Below are 21,976 nucleotides of genomic sequence, written 5' to 3'. Positions count from 1 at the left end.
GAATAAACCGAACGCTAAGTATAAAAGTTATTTTCAGTCTGTTCTAAAGGAAACACATTCTCTCCAGTTTGACATACTGTATCTTTAGGAGGGGGTGCATACTTAGTTTAGACCAGGGGGGCAGTCAGACAGATATTTTGTGAAGCCACTAAGGAAATCGGGACTTCCTGAAAGTTCATATAATGGCCTGTTGTGGCGCTGTCATTGGGCCCAAAAAAACCCATATCTCCATAGAGGTCCATGTATTTGGGCCCAACTTCACCTAGACTGTATTACCTTAATAAACATGGTCATGAATACTTTCTGCTTCCAGTCACTAGTTTAAAGTCTCATTTCTCATATTCTTTTTGGAAAATTATGGCCCCATTTATTTAAAAAATGACCATAAAGTTGAGTATGTTCTGAGGGGCGTGGCTACCGTTACAGTCTATGATCGGGAGCCACCCCCCGTTCGAGTCAAAATAAAAACCAACGAAGAAGAAGGGGGAAAGTCCCGCCTCGTTGTCTGGGCCAGCCAATGGCCAGCTGGGCCCAAACGTATCTAGAAAGATGGCGATTTACTTAATTCAAGGACTGACAGGCTTCATCTTACGTCCATATCAGACCCGGAGAACGCTTTGTCCATATTTCTTTTACAGTTTATGGTTTAGACTAGTCATTGGTTAGACATGGGTTAAGGTTAGGTTTAGGTGTACTGCCCCGTGGGAGGATAGGTTTAGGGTGAGGGTTTGAGATAGGTTGTAGTTGTAGGACTAATGACTGGTCTAAACTAAGTACTGCACCCCTTTAGGGGAGATATTTCCATATCATTAATATGACAAAAGGTGCTATAAACTAACAATGCAATCCAGGGGTGAAAATGTTATGTACACGGGTGCCCTGCCTGAGCCTAAATAGTTTGAGAACAACTGGTGTACAGTATGACGCAGCCACTGTAAAGACAGGAAGTTTAGTCTGTGTGAGCTCCTGCCAGCAGAGATTAATGCTAATGGGCTAGTGTCAGTGAAGATTAGTGGTAACCCAATCCTGGTGACTATCTCTGTTGTATGGGTGAGAAGGTCAGAAGAAGGTCTCTCTCTATCCTTTCTATTTCCTATTTCTGTCCTTACCTATCTCACTCACTGCCTCTCTCTCCTTCTCGCCACACATCTGTCTTTCCCTTTAGACTTTCTTCATTTCTTAAACGAGAGTTGTTTTTCCTCTCACACAGAGGTGGGTATAGCGTCATGGGAGCCGGGATGGGATTGCCGGTGTTAGGAGAATGTATACAGTACAGTAGTTGTTTTAAGCTTTATTTCAGGTAATGTCAGTGTTGTAGATTGAGTGACAAGAAACCAAGCGCAGAAATGGGATACCTGGAAGACAAGATGATGGTTGTAGTGTAGCTTGCACTGTAGCTTGTGTATTCTCGCTGTTTTTGCCTGACACTGCTTATTTATTTATTTATGTTTACATATACACATACATACTGTAGTAATCGATAGAATAATCACTAAGAAAAGTATCGGTAGTTTAATACCAACACCATAAAGCAAAGAGCAAAACATCATCTCTAATCTCCGTTCCATTTGTTATTTCCATTTCAAAGACAGGAAGTACAGATAATGCTGTTTAATGTCTTCCTGTTCCAGTCAAAGGCTTGCTCATCTACTGTACAGACTGGAGGATAACACATTACATGTTCCTCTCTTTTGTCTCTAGCACTCACTCACTCTTTCTCCTTTTCTCCTCATCACCGTGTGCTTTGTCGTCGTCTTATTCTCTCTCTCCCTCCCTCTCTGTCTCATCTCCTCCATCTGATTACACAATTGTTGTCAATTTCTTTCTTTCTTTCTTTCTTTCTTTTTTTCTTTCCTCCCTCCCTCTTAATTCTCTCTGCAAAAAGGGAGGAATTGATTAGCCGTTCGATCTAATCCATCCCTTCTACCACCACCCAGACTTAAGAGCAACAAGGGTGCATTTTGACAGGATCAACGATCAATAAATGAACCTGCAAATATGGTTAGGCGTATATGTAACCCCATCCCCCATTCCCCCACCACCACTACCAATACGTCTCAGCTCTGCTACTCGTCCCCTCTTGGATTAGCCAGTTCTTCTCCTTCTGACAAAGGAATCGGCCCTCCCATTTATGAAAATGAACTAAACTGCAGTCCAGTCCAATATCTATGCCAGTGTTTCTCAAATCTTTTCATGTCAAGGACCCCCAAATTGAAATGTCTTTGGCTGCAAATTCCCATCTCAAAAATATTTTGTTCCAGAATTGGCACGCCAGTGATGCGGTCAGGAACGAGGCTTTAGCCGAAATTCTGCAAGCGTCACTTAAGTGTGATTTTACAACAGTTGCCCTTAAAAAAAACATGTCAACTCAATTTCATTGTAACTAAGAGATTCAATAGAAATTCATATATATTTTTTAATGCCAGATTTAGCCACTACGACCGCAAATGTCCCATGCAAACTCCTAGCCTATAGCCACTCGGCCGGCTCTGCTCTGTGAGACTCAGCACAGCTGATTTTTGAGGTGTGCTAGCCCCTCCTATGTTCAGCTTTTAGTGTGTGTGCAAACACAAACTTTGTCCTATACAAACATTACATGCCATTGACAATGAATGGACAATTTTGAGTGTTCGTGTAAACACAAACATTGTGTAACACAAACATTGACGACGAAGGTGAGGACACAAATTCTGATTTGCCGGAATGAGATGATGAGAAGAGCTCCCCTCACTTCACACGGGTGTGATTTATATGTTTTGATTTGGTCTGCCATTATGCTCGTTTAAGCCCGGGTAGATGGCTATTTCAACCAATCAGATTGCTTCCTCGAAACTACCTGTTGTGCAATCAATAATCTATCAAGCTTTGTAAAGATACACTACAGAAATCTACTGTATTTTGTCCATCCTCTTCCTCCTTCATCTTCATACAAAGGCACAGCGCCGACTCACTGCAGGTGCTCTCTTTCTCTCAGCTTGTCTCCCCATCACCCCTCCCTGTCGCTGTCTGTGGCTTTCTATCCCCAAAGGAGCTGTAAATGTGAGCATGTTCTTGTTGTTTATGTAGACATATGGCTCCCTCTGTCAATATGGCAGGAGGGGCCGAGAGGACACATCTGACAATTACTGCTTTACCCTTAAAAATAAATAAAAGTAGAAATACTTGCAGAACCTGCAGAAAAATAGCTGGAGATTTTAAAATGTATGCACGCACGACTTATGATGGTGCACGCACGCACGCACACACACAGACTTGCAAACGTCTATGCTAACAGCACAGGCAGTGCCATGCCTCATCCATCAGGCTTCGGTTAAATGATGATTTTATGCAGTGGGCTGATGAGATGTGAAGAGAGAGACATGATCATATGTTACCTTCTCTCTCCCTCGCACACACACACACGCATGCAATGTTGGCCAATTGGATACAATAATCTGCATGTGTTGTGCAGCACACGCATGTGCAACACACACACACACACACACACACACACACACACACACAAGCTTATGTGATGTGAAGAGAGACGTCCCACATGCCAAAAAGAGATGCTCATGCAAGCAGGAATGATTTACTGTATACTGTACGCTAATACACACTGCAGTGACTCTTAACAGAAAGTATACATTGGCACATGTCATGTACCCTATGCATGCAAGTGCACACGCACTCTCAAAAACACACAGCGAGTGCATGTACTTGCATGCATACTGTATGCACTATGCACATACACATCAAATCACCTACAGATCCATGACATAAATGATTACACGCCCAGTCGCCCACACATATACGTCTCAGACTGAAACATCTGACGAGCATGGATTATTAAAAGAGGCAGTTAATGGTTGGATTCATGTGCTGAATATTTAAATGGACAGTATGTAGTTTCTAGACTGTCGATACATTACACCCCTTTATCATTTCACAAAACTGTCTCTTAATCTCTTCTCTGTCTCTCTCTCTCGCTCTCTCTCTTTCTCTCTCTAGTATGACTCCCTGTCGCCTCAGTAAGTGACTCATTCTACAAGTAGACGATACATTTTTATGACAAGAATGGGAAATAAATAAGGTCTTTTAAGCGTGTGGTCCGATACCTAAAATATGAACGGGCTAAACTGATTGTAATTTCACAGCTTCATCAGTGGCAAAATAAATATAACATTCTACCGACTAAACATACTGATTTTTCACCCCAAACATAAAAATGGGCAACAGATCATTTTAAATGCTGGAAAATTAAAAGGGGCAGCGCCAGTGAGGGGTGATGGGGAGGAGAGTCTGAGAGAAAGAGAGGGAGAGAAGTGGAGAAAAGACATAATTCTAGCTGCAGTGAGTCGGTACTGTGCCTTTTTTGACGAAGAAGGGGGAAGAGGATGGACAAAATACAGTAGATTTCTGATAACCATAAGTAGAGAAGATCGTCAAGCTGACCTCCAAGCAGAGCCAGAAGATGCGCTTCATGACTTTTAGAAACCTATATGGCAGAGTCACTTTCATTCATTGCAGATGCGTTATTATTGTATAAAACTAAGTCAGTCACAAGATGTTTTTCTATTGGCCACATGTCTCACGTCGTTTGTTTAACTGCTGCCCTAAACAAAGTCCATATACTTGGTTTCCATTGGTTTTTTGGCGTCAAAATTGAGGACAGAACTTGGCACTGTGATTGGACGGACAAATTAGCATGAATGGTGCCGAAATTGGTGCTGTGATTGGCTGGAAGGTGTGTCATTCTGCACTGTGATTGGCTGAGCATTGGGGACACCATAGGGGACATCAGATATATATAAGTGGCAGATAGAGGGGGAGAGAGAGACGAGAGAGTTATGGATTGGATATGTCCTATCCGGAACCGGTATGAACTAGTTGTATGTAAATGTCTGAAGTTGTCCCGTATCTGTTTCCCTGTATGTGTTCAGTATATGCAGCAGAAGTTGACAGTCAACGTCTGTTTTTAGCATCTCTCTCTGCCAGTTATGTAACTGCAGATTGATCTGCTGTGAAATTAGCCCCAAATTGTCCTCGTTAAGTGTAACAGAGTGAGTTTCCACAGAGTTGTCAGTGTCCACATTAGCACATCTGTTCCCTTCCTCTTGGAAAGCCAGGCTGCCCGACTTATCTTTCACATGTGCAACCAAACAGATGTACAGCTATTACTTTGTAAACTCCGAAAACTTTTATATCAGCACCGTGGATGAGTACACATTCCCTCCCGACTTCACAAATGTAACGCTATATAAAAACAGCCTTCTTGTGAATGCGTGTTCTTTGGCAAAATGTTAGTGGGATTGGTGAACACATGCACACCTGGAATGTTCTTTTTGTGTAATGGCCTGGTGTTCTTTTACAGGCACATTGAGTGAGAATGATAACTCGCAGGGTTGGATTTGCTGCTTTTTCCCCTTTTTTTTAAGTTCATCTTGTCTGTTCATTATGGCAGAGTTTCAGACATTTCCCTGCAGAGCCGTGTGGAATTTACACATTCTATCTCTGTCAATATAGATGACATTCTAACAGCTGTTGTTTCATATAGGCTAGGGGAGGGCACGCGAGACACGGTTGCAGACGAGATGCGATGCACACATGCACAGTGTAAAGTCAAGAGTCTACAAATGTAACCAAATGTTTACATTTGTAGACTCCCAGTTAATACACTGCATACATGGGCAGTGGGCACATGCAATATATGGTAGGCCCATATACATTTCCATTTGACAGTTGATTAAACGTTGCCTTGTCTGTGATGATAGTATGGTTGCGGCTAAAGAGGATTTGGATTATTGTTTTTGTGTGTGTTTTTAATTGTACTGTGCTGTACTCCACATTAATACAGCCATTGAAGTCAAGTCGAGGGTTTTTTGCTGTGTACACATACACCCAACACACATTCTCTGTCTCTCTATGCAGGCCTAGCTCTACACGTACAGTACATGTAGCTAAACAAATTAATTGTATTAATGGGAGGTCTGAAGCCACTGGGTATGCTGGTCAGAACGTTGTGTGTGCTTCTCGGAAAACAATTTCAAAGCATCTCCACTGACTCTGAGCCCTTTCTGTGTGGGTGGACGTCGGATGGCCAAAGGCAGCTGCTGCGATGGGGTGCTGCTGTGTTGCTTTTGATTTGTGATGCCTCCATATATGCGTTCCGTGGATTCCATCCACACACAGATTCTGACTCAGTGTAACTCTGAAAGAGTTACATATCTCTCTTGAGGGCCCATTTAGATACAGTCAGAGTTAAATTAACACAACATTTTGCTGTGTATAGCTCTAGCCTCTGTGGAATACATTTAAGTTATAAAATAGTTGATATTAGGCTTTGGTGGACATACAGTATTTGCATGTCCTGAGCTCATAAATAGCATAGATTCTCTGTAAATTATGTAAATACAAATTATGTGTTGAGTTGACGTTGTCGTTTATAGGTCATGATACTGCTATCTTCAGCGAATGCTTTCCTCACAATAACAGAAAAGTTGAAGGTACTAGTACAGAGCCTTGAGGGACTCCTGTCAACCATATTGGGTTTACAGTAAGTGGTTGAGATCCAGAGGGACCGAAACGTCAGCGTGTAATTAAACATCATGCTGTTGAGCAAGAGCAGCAGTGTGCAGGTTTTTCTTCATTTCTGGTCATTCGTTTACTGTCCAACGTTTATTGTCCAACTACATCTGATGTACTGTATATGGATGATCTATGTGGATAGTGCGAATATTTCCCTTTGCAGAGCTCATGCTGCAGATGTCAAAGCTGCAGACGTGACTGCGTATACTGTATATCACAGTAGCACAACTCCTTTTGGGAATGATTGACCTTTTTTCTTTTCTTCAGTACAGCAGCTCTTTGGGGAAGCATATACTGTAGACGGGATGATTTGCAGTGGATGTCAGAACTACCCCATTGATCGTGTGTGTGTGTGTGTGTGTGTGTGTGTGTGTTACAGACACTCCATTGTTGGTGAGGAGCAGCAGTGAATCAGCCCTTAGCCCCCCCATGGAAACAGAACCAGCGCTCACCGATGACAACAGCGCTATGGTGAGATTAAACATGGACTGCTTTGATTTTTGTACTTTTTCTGTTTTGTATGTGTCTATGGAGTTAACATTACTCTAATAGATCCCATGTTCTGTTTTGTATGTGTCTATGGAGTTAACATTACTCTAATAGATCCCATGTTCTGTTTTGTATGTGTCTATGGAGTTAACATTACTCTAATAGATCCCATGCAGGCGTGGTTAGAATATTGGTTTCTCAATCGCCCAATCAAAATGACAGTGGTATAGTGACATCACAATATCTTCCCCCCCCCCCCCTAACCCCTCGCTCTTCATCATGCCAACAACAGCTGTGGGTGAGGCTTCAGTTCAGGTGGATCACCAGCCACCAGGCAAAGCAGGCATACTTAGGCCTGGGCTATACCTATATGGATCTTTTGCAAAACGGATATTTTCGTCCTCTGTTTAAAAAAATATCCCTGCCCATACGGCAGAGATATGTGTCCACACACAAACGCAGAAACCCATTGAACACAGGAGAAAATCACTGCAGTAGCCGTTTTCAATTGTAGGCTATATTCTATTTGATTTTATATTTACACTTATGAGGTGCCAAATACATAGGCCTATCATATTTTTTAATGAAGGAATAAGTACCGCATTTTAAAAGCCACCTAAATTGGGAGTGGAAGTGGAACATGTTTCATTCATTGTCTGTCAGCATGTCACACTATGTACGTAAATCTCCAAAACCCGACTCTCGACTTTTCTCTCCATATAATTTATAAATGATAGACACAGTCACACTTTACCATGGCTCTGGCAAGTCCTGCACATAAAATAATAGCAGTCAGATCAGACCTATAGAAGAGTCGTGTCCGCAATCAGTTTGTGAGATTGTAGAGTGGCTATTTTCGAGGTGTATAATAAATGTCACGTTATAATGTAGGCTAATAAAGGTTCCAAGCTGTGGTCGAATGTACAACCCACTTCTCTACTGTCCTCATCAACAACATCTGGTTCATAAGCTGTAACATCTGATAAGGCATCATTTTCATTATTGCACAGTTTGAACATGGCAGTTGAAACACGAGAGTGCATATACATTTTGGCAAATGATGAAACGTATGAACTTCTGTCCGTAACTAATGGATTAGTTGCCTAGCAATGCCTAGCAATTTGTAAATCAACACCCTATACTTGATCATACCACAGCGTCACACAAAAGCATTAAAAGTAGCAGATGTACAAGCTCGAAACGTGATGCGTTTTGAGCTTGTGGAAACGTTGGGCCCTTCAGGCCCCGTGGCTACAGCTGGGCTTGGCATATCCAGATTAGGGCATGTTATTCTTTATTTTGGGGAATTTTATGCTTTGTTTAGATGGGAGAGTGTGGAGCGACAGGACGAGAGTTGGATTCAAACTGGGGTTGCGAGGAGCATATGGTCAGTGCACCAACTGTCTGAGTCACCAGGCATCCCCGCTGTTTTGTTTCCATGGAAACTGCCAGAAGCTATTTTGAAAACATGGTGGCACTGGCAGCACAGACATTCCCCAGACGTTTTAGCAGTTAATTCTCCCCCCTTTCTAATTTGTGTTCAGTGCCCACTTCAAAACGTAGGCCCTAGACAAAATTGGAGGAGCCCTCAGTCGAAAGTAAATGTATCCAATTTGTCTGCTTTGTTTACTGAAGTAGCAAGTAGTTCCAGCTGGTGTGACTGTGATGGCACTCGGTTCCTTTTGGGGGCAGAGGTGTCTAACATCTGAGTAGAATGTCATTCTGTTTGATGGTCAATAGAAAAAACACATGCCTGGTGTAGAAAAGAAGGGGAAAACGGAACAGTTTGTATCATTGTTCTCTGCAACACATAATGAATCATGTACAGTAGATAGTACGTATGTGTAGTGGAGGATGAGACATCACCCGAGGGTCAACACGTGTGCCGCACGCACACGCCACGCACACAGCCCCAGTCACTCACACACACACACACACACACACACACACACACACACGCACACACGCACAGGTCATTTTGGACAGTTGTTTTATTGAGACAAGCAGTCGGAAACATTCCTTAGGCATCAAATTGCAGCCACTGCTGTTTTGTCAACTGAAGTGTGTGTGTGTGTGTGTGTGTGTGTGTGTGTGTGTGTGTGTGTGTGTGTGTGACTGTGTGTGTGACTCCAGGTTTCACGGTAGCGTCACGCTCTCTCTCTTATCCAGACACGCTTTGTCACATCAAATTCACTAACGAAGACGGATGACTCTCTTCCCTTTCTCTCTGTCTCCTTTCTCTTCCTTTTCTTTTCCACGGGGCAGAGGGCAAACATCTGCACCCTTCTTTTTTTACTACTTCTCTCCTCCCCCCATTCTTCCCTCAAATCCTCACACACCTCTCTCCCCTCTACGGGTCTGTCTTTCCTCGACGAGGCATGTCGCTTGTGGATCAAAATAGTGTTACATCTGAAAGCATGGCAAGTATTTTGTCCGCTCTCACTCCACATAATCCTCCCATCCGCCACCCTCCTCTTAGAACATGATGGAAAGTTTCCGTTCCTCAAGGCTACAGGGCGCATTCTGAGGTATTAACGCGTTCACCTGGAAATTTTAGAATGACAGCAAAAAACATTAAAACGGAAACATATGATTGGTTGTGGCTCTTGGAAGTACAGTAACATGCTCACTCTCACGTGCTATATGTCCTAGCGAGGCTCCTCACTAGAATGTGAAATAATAAAAGTGTTTGGTGAATTCTGGAATTTGTATAGCAACTAGATTAGTAGAAAAACGACAGTATAAAAAAATGGCCTTTGCATACCATGCGAGTTCACATATTGGATTAAAGTTCTCAGTCACCATGACTGATTTCAGTCATTTGGATTCCATAGAAGCCATCATGTCTTCTATGGAATCATGTTTCACAGCTAATATAGCCAGCTATTTTTTGGTTATTATTAGAACTTTTAGAAGTGGTCAAACTAGCAATATGTCTGTCCATTGTCGGTTCAGACTCACTTGGAAAACACATCCACCAGATTTGTGCAAGTGAGTGCAAAACAATAAATGAATATTCAAGAGCACAATGTGAGTTGGAGCTCCTCTCGGCTCTGCTATCCTTGAACAGTCTCGCATTTTTCGTCTGCGACATCTGCCGTTCTTTGAATCCAGCAAGAGAGAGAGAGAGAGAAAATGTAAATTTAAGTTTTCCATTATACCTGCACATTGCGGCCACTTGGCAGACACTACTCTGCAGAGCGCTTTACAATGAGAAGTGGGAGAATAAGTGAGCATTCTGAGGACAATCTAAAGCAGACAGCCTGATCACGCTGAATCTCATGGATTGTGTTTCTGTTGAGCATGTATTGAACTGAAACTTGAAATGGGAATGAACCCCCGGCCCCACCCCTCCCTGTCTCTGCCGGCTTCGCTCCGTAATCTCTTTTCTCTGATTAATTCATTAGTTTTGTGCTCCTACAGAGCCCTCACATCTGATAAGAGACTGAGCTTGCATTACCATTGCCATGACCATTGAAGCCACCACCCACCATGTTGGACAGTTGGACACCATTGTTTAGTTTTTTGCTTTTCAAATTTGCTTGCTTAACCCTGAGACCCTACAAATCGTAGCTCTCAAACTTTATCCGTGCGAAAGACACCCAAAATGATGCGTAGGCAGACCCCCTCCCCCCATCCCATCTGTAAATGTATTGTGCCAGTCAGGCAACCCCCAGGAGAGAAGATTGCGCTCTTCGCCAACGTATGAATGGCTCTAGGTTTCTAGGCGATCGATAAAAAGTCTGCCTCTGTCCGCCGTCCGTAACAAAAATGCATTTATCTCAGATTATTTTTCCAGATTGCGTTTTTGTGGGTCAAAATGAGCATTACAACAAGATTACAATCTAAAATGACACAGATGCTTTCCCGGTTTTAATTGTGTTGAAAGAGACTGGAGACTGAATGATCTCTTTTCCCCTGTCATGTGCTTGTCTTTATCGTTGGACTGTTTGTTCTCTTAACTTGAGCACTGTTTTACCTCCTGAACCAATTAGCAGGTACACACTTGTGTTCTGTGTACAAATAGACCCAAAAAAATGGAGGGGGAGAAAACAAAACAGTTAATTTAACCTATTAAAACCGGGAAAGCATCTGTGCCATTTTACATTTTAGTGTTGGCTATTCAAAAATAGTGAAAGTGTTTGAAAAATGTTGAATCACTTTGAATTAGGAATAGGTTTGAGAGCTATTGTTAGAAGGCATTCGTAGAATTGTCCTCGGGTCTTAAATCATTTTCGCAACCAGATGGACATAGCCGATCCCTCGTGATCATCAAAGAGCTCCCTTCTGATTCCTGATTGGGCACTTTGAATCCCTCACTGATTCGTTAGTCATGGCTGCTGGGATTTCACTATGAACAAACAACTTGACCCACCCTTTTGTGTTTGCCTGCCTGCATTTGTGCGTGTGTGCGTGTGTGCGTGAGCGTGTGTGCCTGTGCGCGCACACAGTTATTTTGGTCCCTGTCATTGTTCCAGAGAGAGAGAGAGAGAGAGAGAGAGAGAGAGAAAACTGTTATCTTCTAACCACACTGTTCCTCAGTGTATTTACACTCCAAGATAACATTGAGCACATTAAAGGTGCCCATTTTGTTCAGATTTTATCTCAATGGAAAAACAGACATATATATATATATATAATGCATGATGTCACACAATTATAACATACTATTATACCAGTAAGACGCCCTAACCCTGCAAGACCCGGATACTGTACATTTCTACTTGCAAAAAATAGATTTCAACCTTACTACTACTTGTACTAGTAGGACTTTGTAGAGGAAATTAAATTATGTAAAAAAATAATAATAATAATAATGCAAATGTGATGCACATTTATAATACTTAATAATAATTTACATTTGGGGGATATATTTCACAATAATAAATAAAACATGTTCTAGACATTCTAATGATCACAAATATATATATATATGCTGTATATTACAGTCCATATATTTTGAAGTTGTGTGAATTTCTGCCTCTGTGGGGGGTATTTATATGCAATGGCATTGCAATGAACATCAATGATGATGTTTAGGTGAAAAAAGAACATAAAAAATTAATTAAAATATAAATGGTTGTATATTTGGGTGGGTCTTGCAGGGCTAAGGGCGAGAAGTGACCTCAAGGTCGCGTCCACGCATCTGTCTGGGTAATGGCAGACTGCTGGGCGAGCGCTGGCACTTTGTCAGATTAACATAATTATGGAATTAATTCTGTACTTACTACTGGTCATATATGGAGCGTGTCTTGAGTGTACAGGGTCAGATCAACATATGGAATGTCAGAACAGGAAGGACGGATGGGGAAGGATCAACATATGGAATGTCAGAACAGGTCAGCTCCATATATATTATTATATGGAGATCTAAGGGTTTCAGGTCAGATGTAGAGTTGCTGGCCGGCTCCATATATGCAGATCTAGATATATTTGCGAATGCAGTGAGCACTTACTATGAGACCTAGCAGATCATGTCTGTCTGTGTGTGTGTGTGTGTCTGTCTGTCTGTCTGTCCCGCTTTTGTGCCCATATATGGAGCTGAGTGATTACGTCACCATGACTCAGCCATAACCATATAAGGAGTCCCCAAAGCAGCTATACGTCCAAAACCCAAATATGTACGAGCTGCGTTCGCTTCCCGCGTTTGCGCGTCTTACTGGTTTTATGGAGATGGCCATCATGGCCTTGGTGTCGTTGGCAGTGCCCTGCCAGTCTCATTCTCCTGGCTCCTTTTTTATTGCTCACCCTAGTCATTCCATCACAGGTTCTCGTTGGTAGCATAGGAGAGCAGACTCTACCGTTACATAGAAGAAGCTGAGTTTGGTTTGGCGGGGGAGGTTGGAGTTATTGGCCAAGGGTTCACACCGACATACCCAGCCGATTTGCTCAGACACATATGACGTAAATTCTCCATTCATTGTCAATGGCATTTTTAATGTTTGACACCACAAACATTAAACATTATAGCTGTTTATAGGAGGAATAAAATCATCCCACAACACACCGCAGCTCAGAACACGCACGCACAGTCCAAGCTGCAGTGCACACTGGATGGAGTTATGTAATTTTTGGTTAATACAGAATTACCCTTTAAGAGGTTAAACATGCAATTAATTATTTGTATTCAGGAATGTACAGTGGAACGAACATACAGAACTTTTTAAAGGTAAACGGTAAAGGTTCATGTTTTTTGGTGTACTGTTGAGTGAGAAAACAATCATCTCAGGAACCCTCCGAAAATCCATTTGGAACCCCCCCTGTGGGTCCCGACTCCCGACCCGCGGTTTTGGAACCATTGGTTTAAGAAACAAGTGTTCGGCACATATGAAACTTCCTCTTTTGAAGAGAATTGATAGGCTTATCGTCCGGGCGCCTGTCGCTGCATGCTATGTGATCTCCTCTCTGGGTCTGTGTAAGACAAAGCTCTGGAATGTCGTCTGGCCAAAGTTCTGAGAGCAGCGTTCCCTGCTCTTTACATCCCAGCTCTGTTTTCACCACACTATCAATCCTACGGCTGCCAATATGAAATATCACCTGGTGTCATTTACACGTCAAAGTCTGTCCAGACTGTGTGTGTGTGTGTGTGTGTGTGTGTGTGTGTGTGTTTGAGAGAACCCGCATGCCTGAGTGCACATGTGATCACATCACAATAACACCAGCTGGGGAGTCCATCACCACGGTCCGTATAGGTGCACTCTGCTCGTGTTCCTTTACTCGCCGGGGTTAAAATGTTATACCAAGATGGATTGTGTGTTCAATCCATCTTATCCCCCCGGAAGCCTGCAATACATCTTTGAAAGCAATTTGAATGCTCTCCACTAAATTAAACCCCTGTAGTGCATGTTACTAACATTGGCTGGGTTTCCCAAAGGAAATATGCATAGTGAGTGGGCATGTGGTTCTTCTCAACAACACCCCCTTTCACTGTGAACATAGATATTCCTTGCATAGATGTGCCACGCAATGGTATGCCCGAGGCCTTGTATGGTAGGCCTGATGCCTGGTATGGTAGGCCTTAGGCCTACCATACCAGGCCTTAGGCCTACCATACCGGCCTGACCGGTCAATAAAAGAATGCTGAATTAACTAGCTTGTATTGGTAACTTTGACTGCACAATAGCCTCCCATTTAACCTCCTGTGTAGGCCTATATTTATTAACCCACAATCGAATGTGCACATTGCAACTTTTCAGGAATAGAAGGCCTATTGGCTTGGATTCCCCATTGATGTCACTGGTAGTGGTGGACGGGTTTCTGAACTGCCCACAGCCCTCCTATGAGACAATGGTGCTATTTTATCATGATTATTAGTGAGGACCAATTATATGAAAAGTGGTCCTTTAAGTAGTTACAGAATATTCATCTTCACTATAATCACACCCCGGACTGTTTATAATAAAGGTGGTTGCACACTAGGCGCGTTTTTCGGAAAACCGACAGTTTTTCATTCGGTTTTCTGAAATACGCGTTCTGTGTGCAGAGACCTTAAGCGCCATTTTCTGTGTGATCACGGAAAAGGTGTAACGATTCAGGAAGAGAAATAAAAAAAATCACTAACATGTAAGCGCTTTTTATGCTTTTTACGACCACGTTGTTTCTTGTGCCTCGATGCACTGGGAGTAGAACAGTGGATCATAAGTTATCCAAGATCTAGTGTAAAAAGCTAAAAGTCGCTCCATTGTGGGGAAAAAACGTCTTAAAAGTTGTGAGTTAAAAGACGGACCGAAAATGTCGGGTTGGAAGTCATTCTCAACTTTTATTGCCTCGCACAAAGTTTCCCAGAGAGTTCGTTTGGAAGTAATTGATAGGTGTTAGAATACATCTGCTATTGTTTTCCAGATGGCGAACAGTTGGCATAATACTTGGTAAAAATCTGATTATATTGTAAAGGCAGCGCTCATTCCACATGTGATCATTGTAATTGTAAATTGTAAATTGTAAATCGATCACTTAAAGAATAGTTACATTTTTACACTTGACCCTCAAATCATAGTCCTAGACACCTTATTTGTTCAGTTTTGTGCAATATTGGGTGATTTATAGTGAAAATGGATGCACATAGAGTGCAAGTGGATGCGCACACATCTTCAAAATGGCCGCGGCCACTGTCACACTTTACACTGGGACGCTAACGAAAGACAGCTATCGATGCGATCCGATCAAAACATGGATTGAAGAATATAAAGCCTAGAAAACGTGGCTACACTTTCTACGCTTCTGGCGGTCTCCGTGTTAAGTTGGTTAGATACGTAGGCGCCGTGGTGGTCCAGAACTGCCAGAAAAGGTCTAGCCGTTTCCCAAATGAGTCAATTGATTGTCATGGCAACCCCAGCCTAAGCTTGACGTGCCAAATTCCCCACACCTGTCGAATTATCGTGACGTGGGGTCACTGAGGCTTTAGACAGTGTGGCCGGGAACTTTTCTGTCACGTTGTGCGCTTCGTTCTCGAGCTGAATTTTAAATAACTATAAAAACCAAGGTCAGAGCAATTATTTGACTAACACAGATGATTCTTTAATGGAGAAGTGGAGGGGCGAGAGCAAGGAGGGGCTATTTAAATGGAGATGTCGAAATGACATGGTTCAAAGGAGTTATTACAGTGTCAGTCCTTCACACTGACATTGTTTCTGTCTGTCTGTCTGTCTGTCTGTCTGTCTGTCTGTCTGTCTGTCTGTCTGTCTGTCTGTCTGTCTGTCTGTCCGTCCGTCCAACCTGCTCTGCTCAAGTCTGCCAGAGAGTCGCAGTGGACCCATGTGCACCATGTTCTTCGTTGGCATATCTCTCTCTGTGTCTGTCTGTTTGTCTCTTTCTCTCTCTCACGCACATACGCATGCATGCACACACACACACACACACACACACACACACACACACACACACACACACACACACACACACACACACACACACACACACACACACACACAGAGCAGTCTCTTTCTTCTATGCTAGCGGTTCAGAGGGAGGTAATGGCGCTGGGTAATTGTTCAAATTGTCACTTGCCCTTTTGGAGAGAAGGGTAGAGGGAGAGAGAGAGAACTTCCCTGGTAGTCATCCCCCCCATTCTACCTTTAGACTTTATTTTCGTCTATTCTCTCTCGCAGGTCTCAAGCGTTTCTATACAAAAACTAAATGTATGTATGGATGGATCTCCATTCTTCTCATCTTGCCTTTTATACTCTCGTCTGCTGTCCTCTTGTCTCTGGAAGGCACATGTGATCATAGGAATAAGAACACACGTCTTCATCATCTGTGGTTGTTATACCTGTCTACACAGTACGCACGCACGCACGCCACACACACACACACACACACACACACACACACACACACACACACACACACACACACAGGTTAGTTACAATGTGTTAATTAGGCTGGGAGTATTTTTTCCTGCCAGGAATCCAACTGGGGCTAATAAGGCAACACAGCACCTATTTATCATTGTACACCTGGGGTGCTTTCCCCCCCCCCCCCCCCGTGTGTGTGTGTGTGTGTGAGAGAGTGTGTGTGTGTGTGTGTCTGTGTCTGTGTGTGTGTGCGTGTGTGTCTGTGTGCGTGCGTGCGTGCGCGCCTCAAGCATGTATTTATATGTATTTTTGTGTCACACCGGGCCCATGCTTTTGTTCCCGAGTGTGTGTGCCCGCTTGTACTCTCACAAATTCTCAGCTGAGAATATGTGAGCTGATCACCCTGTAAAGAGGTGAACACCTATTCATTAGCCCATAAAACGAACATGACAGCTACTAAACTATATGACAAATGACAAATCAAATGAGATTATCTCTCTTCTCATTTCTCTCTTCTCTCCCTCTCCCCCCCCCCCGTCTCTCTCTCCCCCCTCTGTCCCCCCCCTCTCTCTCCCCCCTCCTCCCCCCCGTCTCTCTCTCCCCCCTCTGTCCCCCCCTCTCTCCCCCCCCCCCCCCCCCCCCCCCCGTCTCTCTCTCCCTCCACTGGGCTCTCCGTTAATACTCGAGATAAGCACAGGTTGTGCTTTCAGGAATAAAAGTGAAACGCTTTTAACTTCCCCGTTAGTTCCAAATGCAAGTGCAGTTTAAGGATGAGTCTGAAGTGAGCTTCTAAGGTGTCACCGCTGTCAGGCATTCAGGAACGTGCTTCAGCATGTCCTTCACGTCATAGGTGAAGTAGTGAAACACTGTAGAGTTTTAAAGATTTTACGGAAAGTCTTTCCGATAGCATCCACTTATTGTTGTTCTAATCTAGGAGCATCCAATGAGGTTATGAAATGAACCAACAACAATTTTGAGAACTACTGATCGGGGCGGCTGTGGCTCACGAGGTAGAGCAGGTCGTCCAATGATCCATGGGTTTGGCCGCGGTTCGAATCCCGGCTCCTCCTGTCCACATGTCGAAGTATCCTTGGGCAAGACACTGAACCCCACCTTGCCTCCAGTGGTTACCTCCATTGGTGTGTGAATGTGGGAAGTGAGGACAATGACGTTGACTGTTCGCCGCTTCATCTCCCCATGAATGGACCACCAGCGCTTTGAGTAAGCACGTAGTGCATAGAAAAGCGCTATAAAAATGCAATCCATTAACTGATGGCATTTGTATAATCTTCCTCTGGTCTTAATGGGTTAATCCAGGCCGCCGTAGCGGCTGGGAAACGGTGAAGACGCCCTACCGGCCAAGGCTGCAACTGATGGCGCGTGAAATTCATGCACAAATAAAAGAGAGCGCCGCGCAGCTGGGGTTGAACACAAGCTCTCATACTTTTTACAAGTACTTGCTTATTGTCTGTCTAGTGACTGGCAGAAGCGTAGGCCGTAGGGCATGGGGGGACAGAGTTGCATTTGATCGTAATTGTTATGTTCTCTGTAAACGTTTGTTTTAGCTTTTTGTACGTTTGTACATTGTTCTGTGTGGACCCCAGGAAGAATAGCTGTTGCCATGTGTACTAGCTAATGGGGATCCTAAATAAACTCAAGTCAGACACACACAGAAACACATTGCAACATGCATTCCTTTTGGTTCATTGCATGCATAAATGCACGCAAGCACACACACACACACACACACACACGCACACACACGCACACACACATATGGGACACGCATAACATGCATTCTCTCCAATTCATCATGCAAGCTTCGGCAGCATTTTTCAGGGAACACTTAGCTTGATTGGTTATTCAGTAATTAGTAATATCGCTAATAGTTTGGTCTTTTTATTCGCTTTGGGCAATAATTAGATTGGACTGAAATGAATAGATGCTAGTGAGGCCCATTCATTATAAGCATCATTATTCAAAGGTAGGGCCATCCATCAGTGCAGTTTAAGTGGGGATATGCCTAGCGTTCGATTAGCTATTGGAGAGGGTCTTGCATGCTCTCGAATGTAGATTGAACATGCCCTCGTCCAGAGCAGCGTGAAGGGTCTTCACAATGCATAGCCTGTTCATTAGACTGATTTGCTCTCATGATTTCATGTCATTGGGAGCTTCAGCTAATTACATATACCCAGTAAGACTATACATGGCATTGCTATCGAATCCAAGTTTGTCCCAAGTAGTTTAGACCAGTGGTTTTCAACCCCTTTTTGTATCAAGGCCCATTGTTTTTTGGGGTATTTAAGCCAAGGACCACCGTTTGATGACATTTAGTCTCTCAGACCCAAAACTTTGAAGATTTTGTCCACAATTCCATGCTGTATTGATGTTGGTACCATAGGAGAGATAACAGGCACACGTTGAATTGTGTAGACTTCTTGTTCATTTTACGCTCTCAAGAGTTACACAACTGGTTACCAACTGTCCATTTAGCTGGGGACCACCTGCAACCCCCTCTGGTTACCAACTGTCCATTTAGCTGGACCACCTGCAACCCCCTCTGGGCATTGGTGGCCTAGTGATGCAGCCTGACGGCAAGTCCCGGGTTCCATTCCAGAGCCCGGTGGACCTTTGCTCTGTGTCATTCTACGACTCATTAGTAAATTAAAAAAACTCATCTCCATAGTTTTTACTTTTTGTTTTACCCTTGTAATTATCACCCTACTTCGTCATACCGCAAAGATAGCCAATCTACACTCAGCGTTCAATTCATTGTCACTATACTAGTAGTAGTATAGCAGCCCATAGACGGCTGTGTAATTATTTATTTATACACACACTTGAACGTGTTGGGTTTAACAATGTTGGCTTGGCGGGTACTAAGGAACATTAATGCAGCTATTAAAATGTACATACGGTCAAGTAGCATATGACTTTCAATCAATTAACGGACTGTCTGTTGTTGTTTATGACAAAGGGATTCGGCCCTGTCAACCCTTCAGTGATTAAGCTCACACAGTGTGGGATGTGTGGCTGGACGGCTAATTGATTTCCTAGCTGTTGTGTCCTAATCTATTCTGTACGTCCATCTGTGGACCTGCCAGTCACACCTCACGCCACCTGTTATCCTATCACCTGTTCTGTTCCATTCTCTTTTGATTGATTGATTGATTACTTCTTCTCTTCTCCCCCTCTTCTCCCCCCTCTTCTCTTCTCCCTCTCTTCTCCCCCCTCTTCTCTTCTCTTCTCTTCTCTTCTCTTCTCTTCTCTTCTCTTCTCTTCTCTTCTCTTCTCTTCTCTTCTCTTGTCAATTCTCACAACATTTTTGTCTGTTCCTATTGGATCCGTCTCTGTTCCCCTCCCATGTCTCTAGCTGACAGGTGGTGTGGGTCATGTGTCAGAAGGGTGAGAGGTCAAAAGTGAGAGGTCATGGTAGTAGTCCATTAGTGCCTACTGCTACCATTGATCTGTTGACCTCTCTGTGTGTGTATGGTGGCTGTGTGTTGGTAGGAGTCCATTAGAGCCTTGTGTGGTTGCATTGACTCCCCATGGACCTCAAGTTTACTTCCACGCGCGCACACACACACACACACACACACACACACACACTGGATCACATATTAGTATGTTACGATTGTACAATGTAATGTACGATTGGATGTGCCAGAATTGTGTTGAATAAAACAAAAGACAAAACTGCAATATTTGTTTTAAAAACGCCATTGACAATGAAGGGAAAATGTCTTCTTCTTGACCCTAACACATTAAACAACATTAAATGCCATTAACAATAAAGATAATTTTTCATCACCATTACATCACCTATAATCAACATGAGTTAGACTTTAATATTTAATATCTAATTTTAATTACTTCCTTAGAACGAAACGTGATGCGTGATGATGTGTTGCAACGTTTTGATTTCTTCCAAAACACTCAGCTTTCCTTTTTCAGAGTGAAACTTAAAAATAAAATGTCTGTGTTGTCGTGTGTTCTCTGTAGGCCGCCAGTCCCACTGTGGAGAAGAGTGGAGGCACGGAGCCACCGCCTGGCCAACACACCTTCAACGGCAGGTCAGACTCCCTGTGTGTGTGTGTGTGTGTGTGTGTGTGTGTGTTCCTCCTCATGGGTTAAAGATGGAGTGCCACAGTTTTTCATGTGTCTACAGTATGAGGTGACAGTACTTCATTAGACACCCTGGAGTTGTTTTTATGTGCAATGGTGTATTAACTTTGTAATTAGGGTTTCTTCCTGGAGGCTGAACCCTTGACAGTCAAACGGGCCAATGAAGTAAACAGTAATATAGTGACACCACACTATCAGCCCCTCCCCTAACCCCTCCCCCTTTATCATACAACTACAGCTGTGGGTGCGGCTTCAGTTCTGGTGGTTCACCACTCATCACCACCCACCAGGCAAACCAGGCATACTTAATGAACTGGTGGGCGTGTCCACATAAAAGCATGATTTTAACAAATACTGTACACTTTTTTGAAAACGTTCTTCCCCCTTATATTGTAATAATACCTGATGATCATGTTTTAGGGTGGAAAAAAATGGTGGCACTCCATCTTTAATTGAACTGTCATAGACATCAATGGATGAGATGGTAGAATAAACTGTCTGTCTGTCTGACTTTTATGCACACGTGTTTGTTTTGTATATTGTTTGCTTGTTTATCATTTGTGTGTGTGTGTGTGTGTGTGTGTGTGTGTGTGCACGCACGCTCGTGTTTGTAGTTCTTTGTGTGACATGTGAGCTGTTTTTATCTTGTCTCTGCTTGTGTTTTTATGTCATGTGTTGTTTGTAAGTTGTGTGTGTGTGTGTGTGTGTGTGTGTGTGTGTGGGGGGGGGGGGGGGTGTCCTAGTTTATTTTCATTAAAGCAGTGTTCAGATCCAGATCAAGGGACCTTGCAGATGAAGTTAGCGTACAGACACTGAATCATTAGCCAGCTACCAAAACACTTCCAACGGGGTCAGGGACTCAATGCACACACACACACACACACACACACACACACACACACACACACACACACACACACACACACACACACACATGCACGCACATTGACATTCACGAACATGAATACACGCCAACACACATTCATATATATTCTTAGATGCATGCATATGCACATGCGGTACACATAAACATATGCATGCTAATGAGTGCTGCTAATGAGTTGGTTTGGGAAAAGGCATGCCCTGTGTCTCCTTGGCTATATGAGCGCCTGCCTTTTTGATTTAGTTTCGCGCACGCACGCACACACGCATGCACCACATGCACACGCGCACGTACACACGCATGTTTGTCTTTGGTTCTAGAACTTGAGCTTTTGGCCATTTTTTGGTTCCAATTCCGAATTCTGAGAGAGGCAGACATATATTTTGTTTGTCTGTATTATACACATATCGTACATGGGTGGAAACCATTCCTTTTTTAAATACTTTTAAATTCGATTTAACATAGTGAAAATAGCCGATCGCCAAGTTCACAACGCGTTACGACGTTGTGAGCTTGTAGATCAGAACTGCAGACTCACTCCCAATCGTCCGCCATAGTCTGACAACTCACCCTTAGCCTGTAGCACTTGCCCTAGCCTAGACGACAGACATACGTATGC

At 43.3% G+C, this 21,976-nt stretch overlaps 1 protein-coding gene across 9 annotated transcripts in view; it reads left to right on the top strand.

Moving 5' to 3' along the window:
• LOC308331256 (partitioning defective 3 homolog B-like) overlaps window positions 1-21,976 on the top strand; it is a 333,652-nt gene that overhangs the window by 65,512 nt on the left and 246,164 nt on the right. For all 9 annotated transcript variants that reach the window (XR_013965561.1, XR_013965562.1, XR_013965563.1 and 6 more), the window contains 2 exons: window positions 6,947-7,038; window positions 20,352-20,422. Coding sequence is in view for 2 of the 9 variants with exons in the window: in XM_080786585.1 (XP_080642711.1) it covers window positions 6,947-7,038; window positions 20,352-20,422 (163 nt within the window). In the remaining 7 variants the exon portion in view is untranslated. The remainder of the gene's footprint in view (window positions 1-6,946; window positions 7,039-20,351; window positions 20,423-21,976) is intronic.

The sequence above is a fragment of the Protomyctophum bolini genome (assembly GCF_963924005.1).
Source record: "Protomyctophum bolini genome assembly, chromosome: 16".
NCBI lineage: Eukaryota > Metazoa > Chordata > Actinopteri > Myctophiformes > Myctophidae > Protomyctophum > Protomyctophum bolini.
The sequence above is the reverse complement of the archived record's forward strand: the minus strand, read 5'-3'. Positions and strand labels throughout refer to the sequence as shown.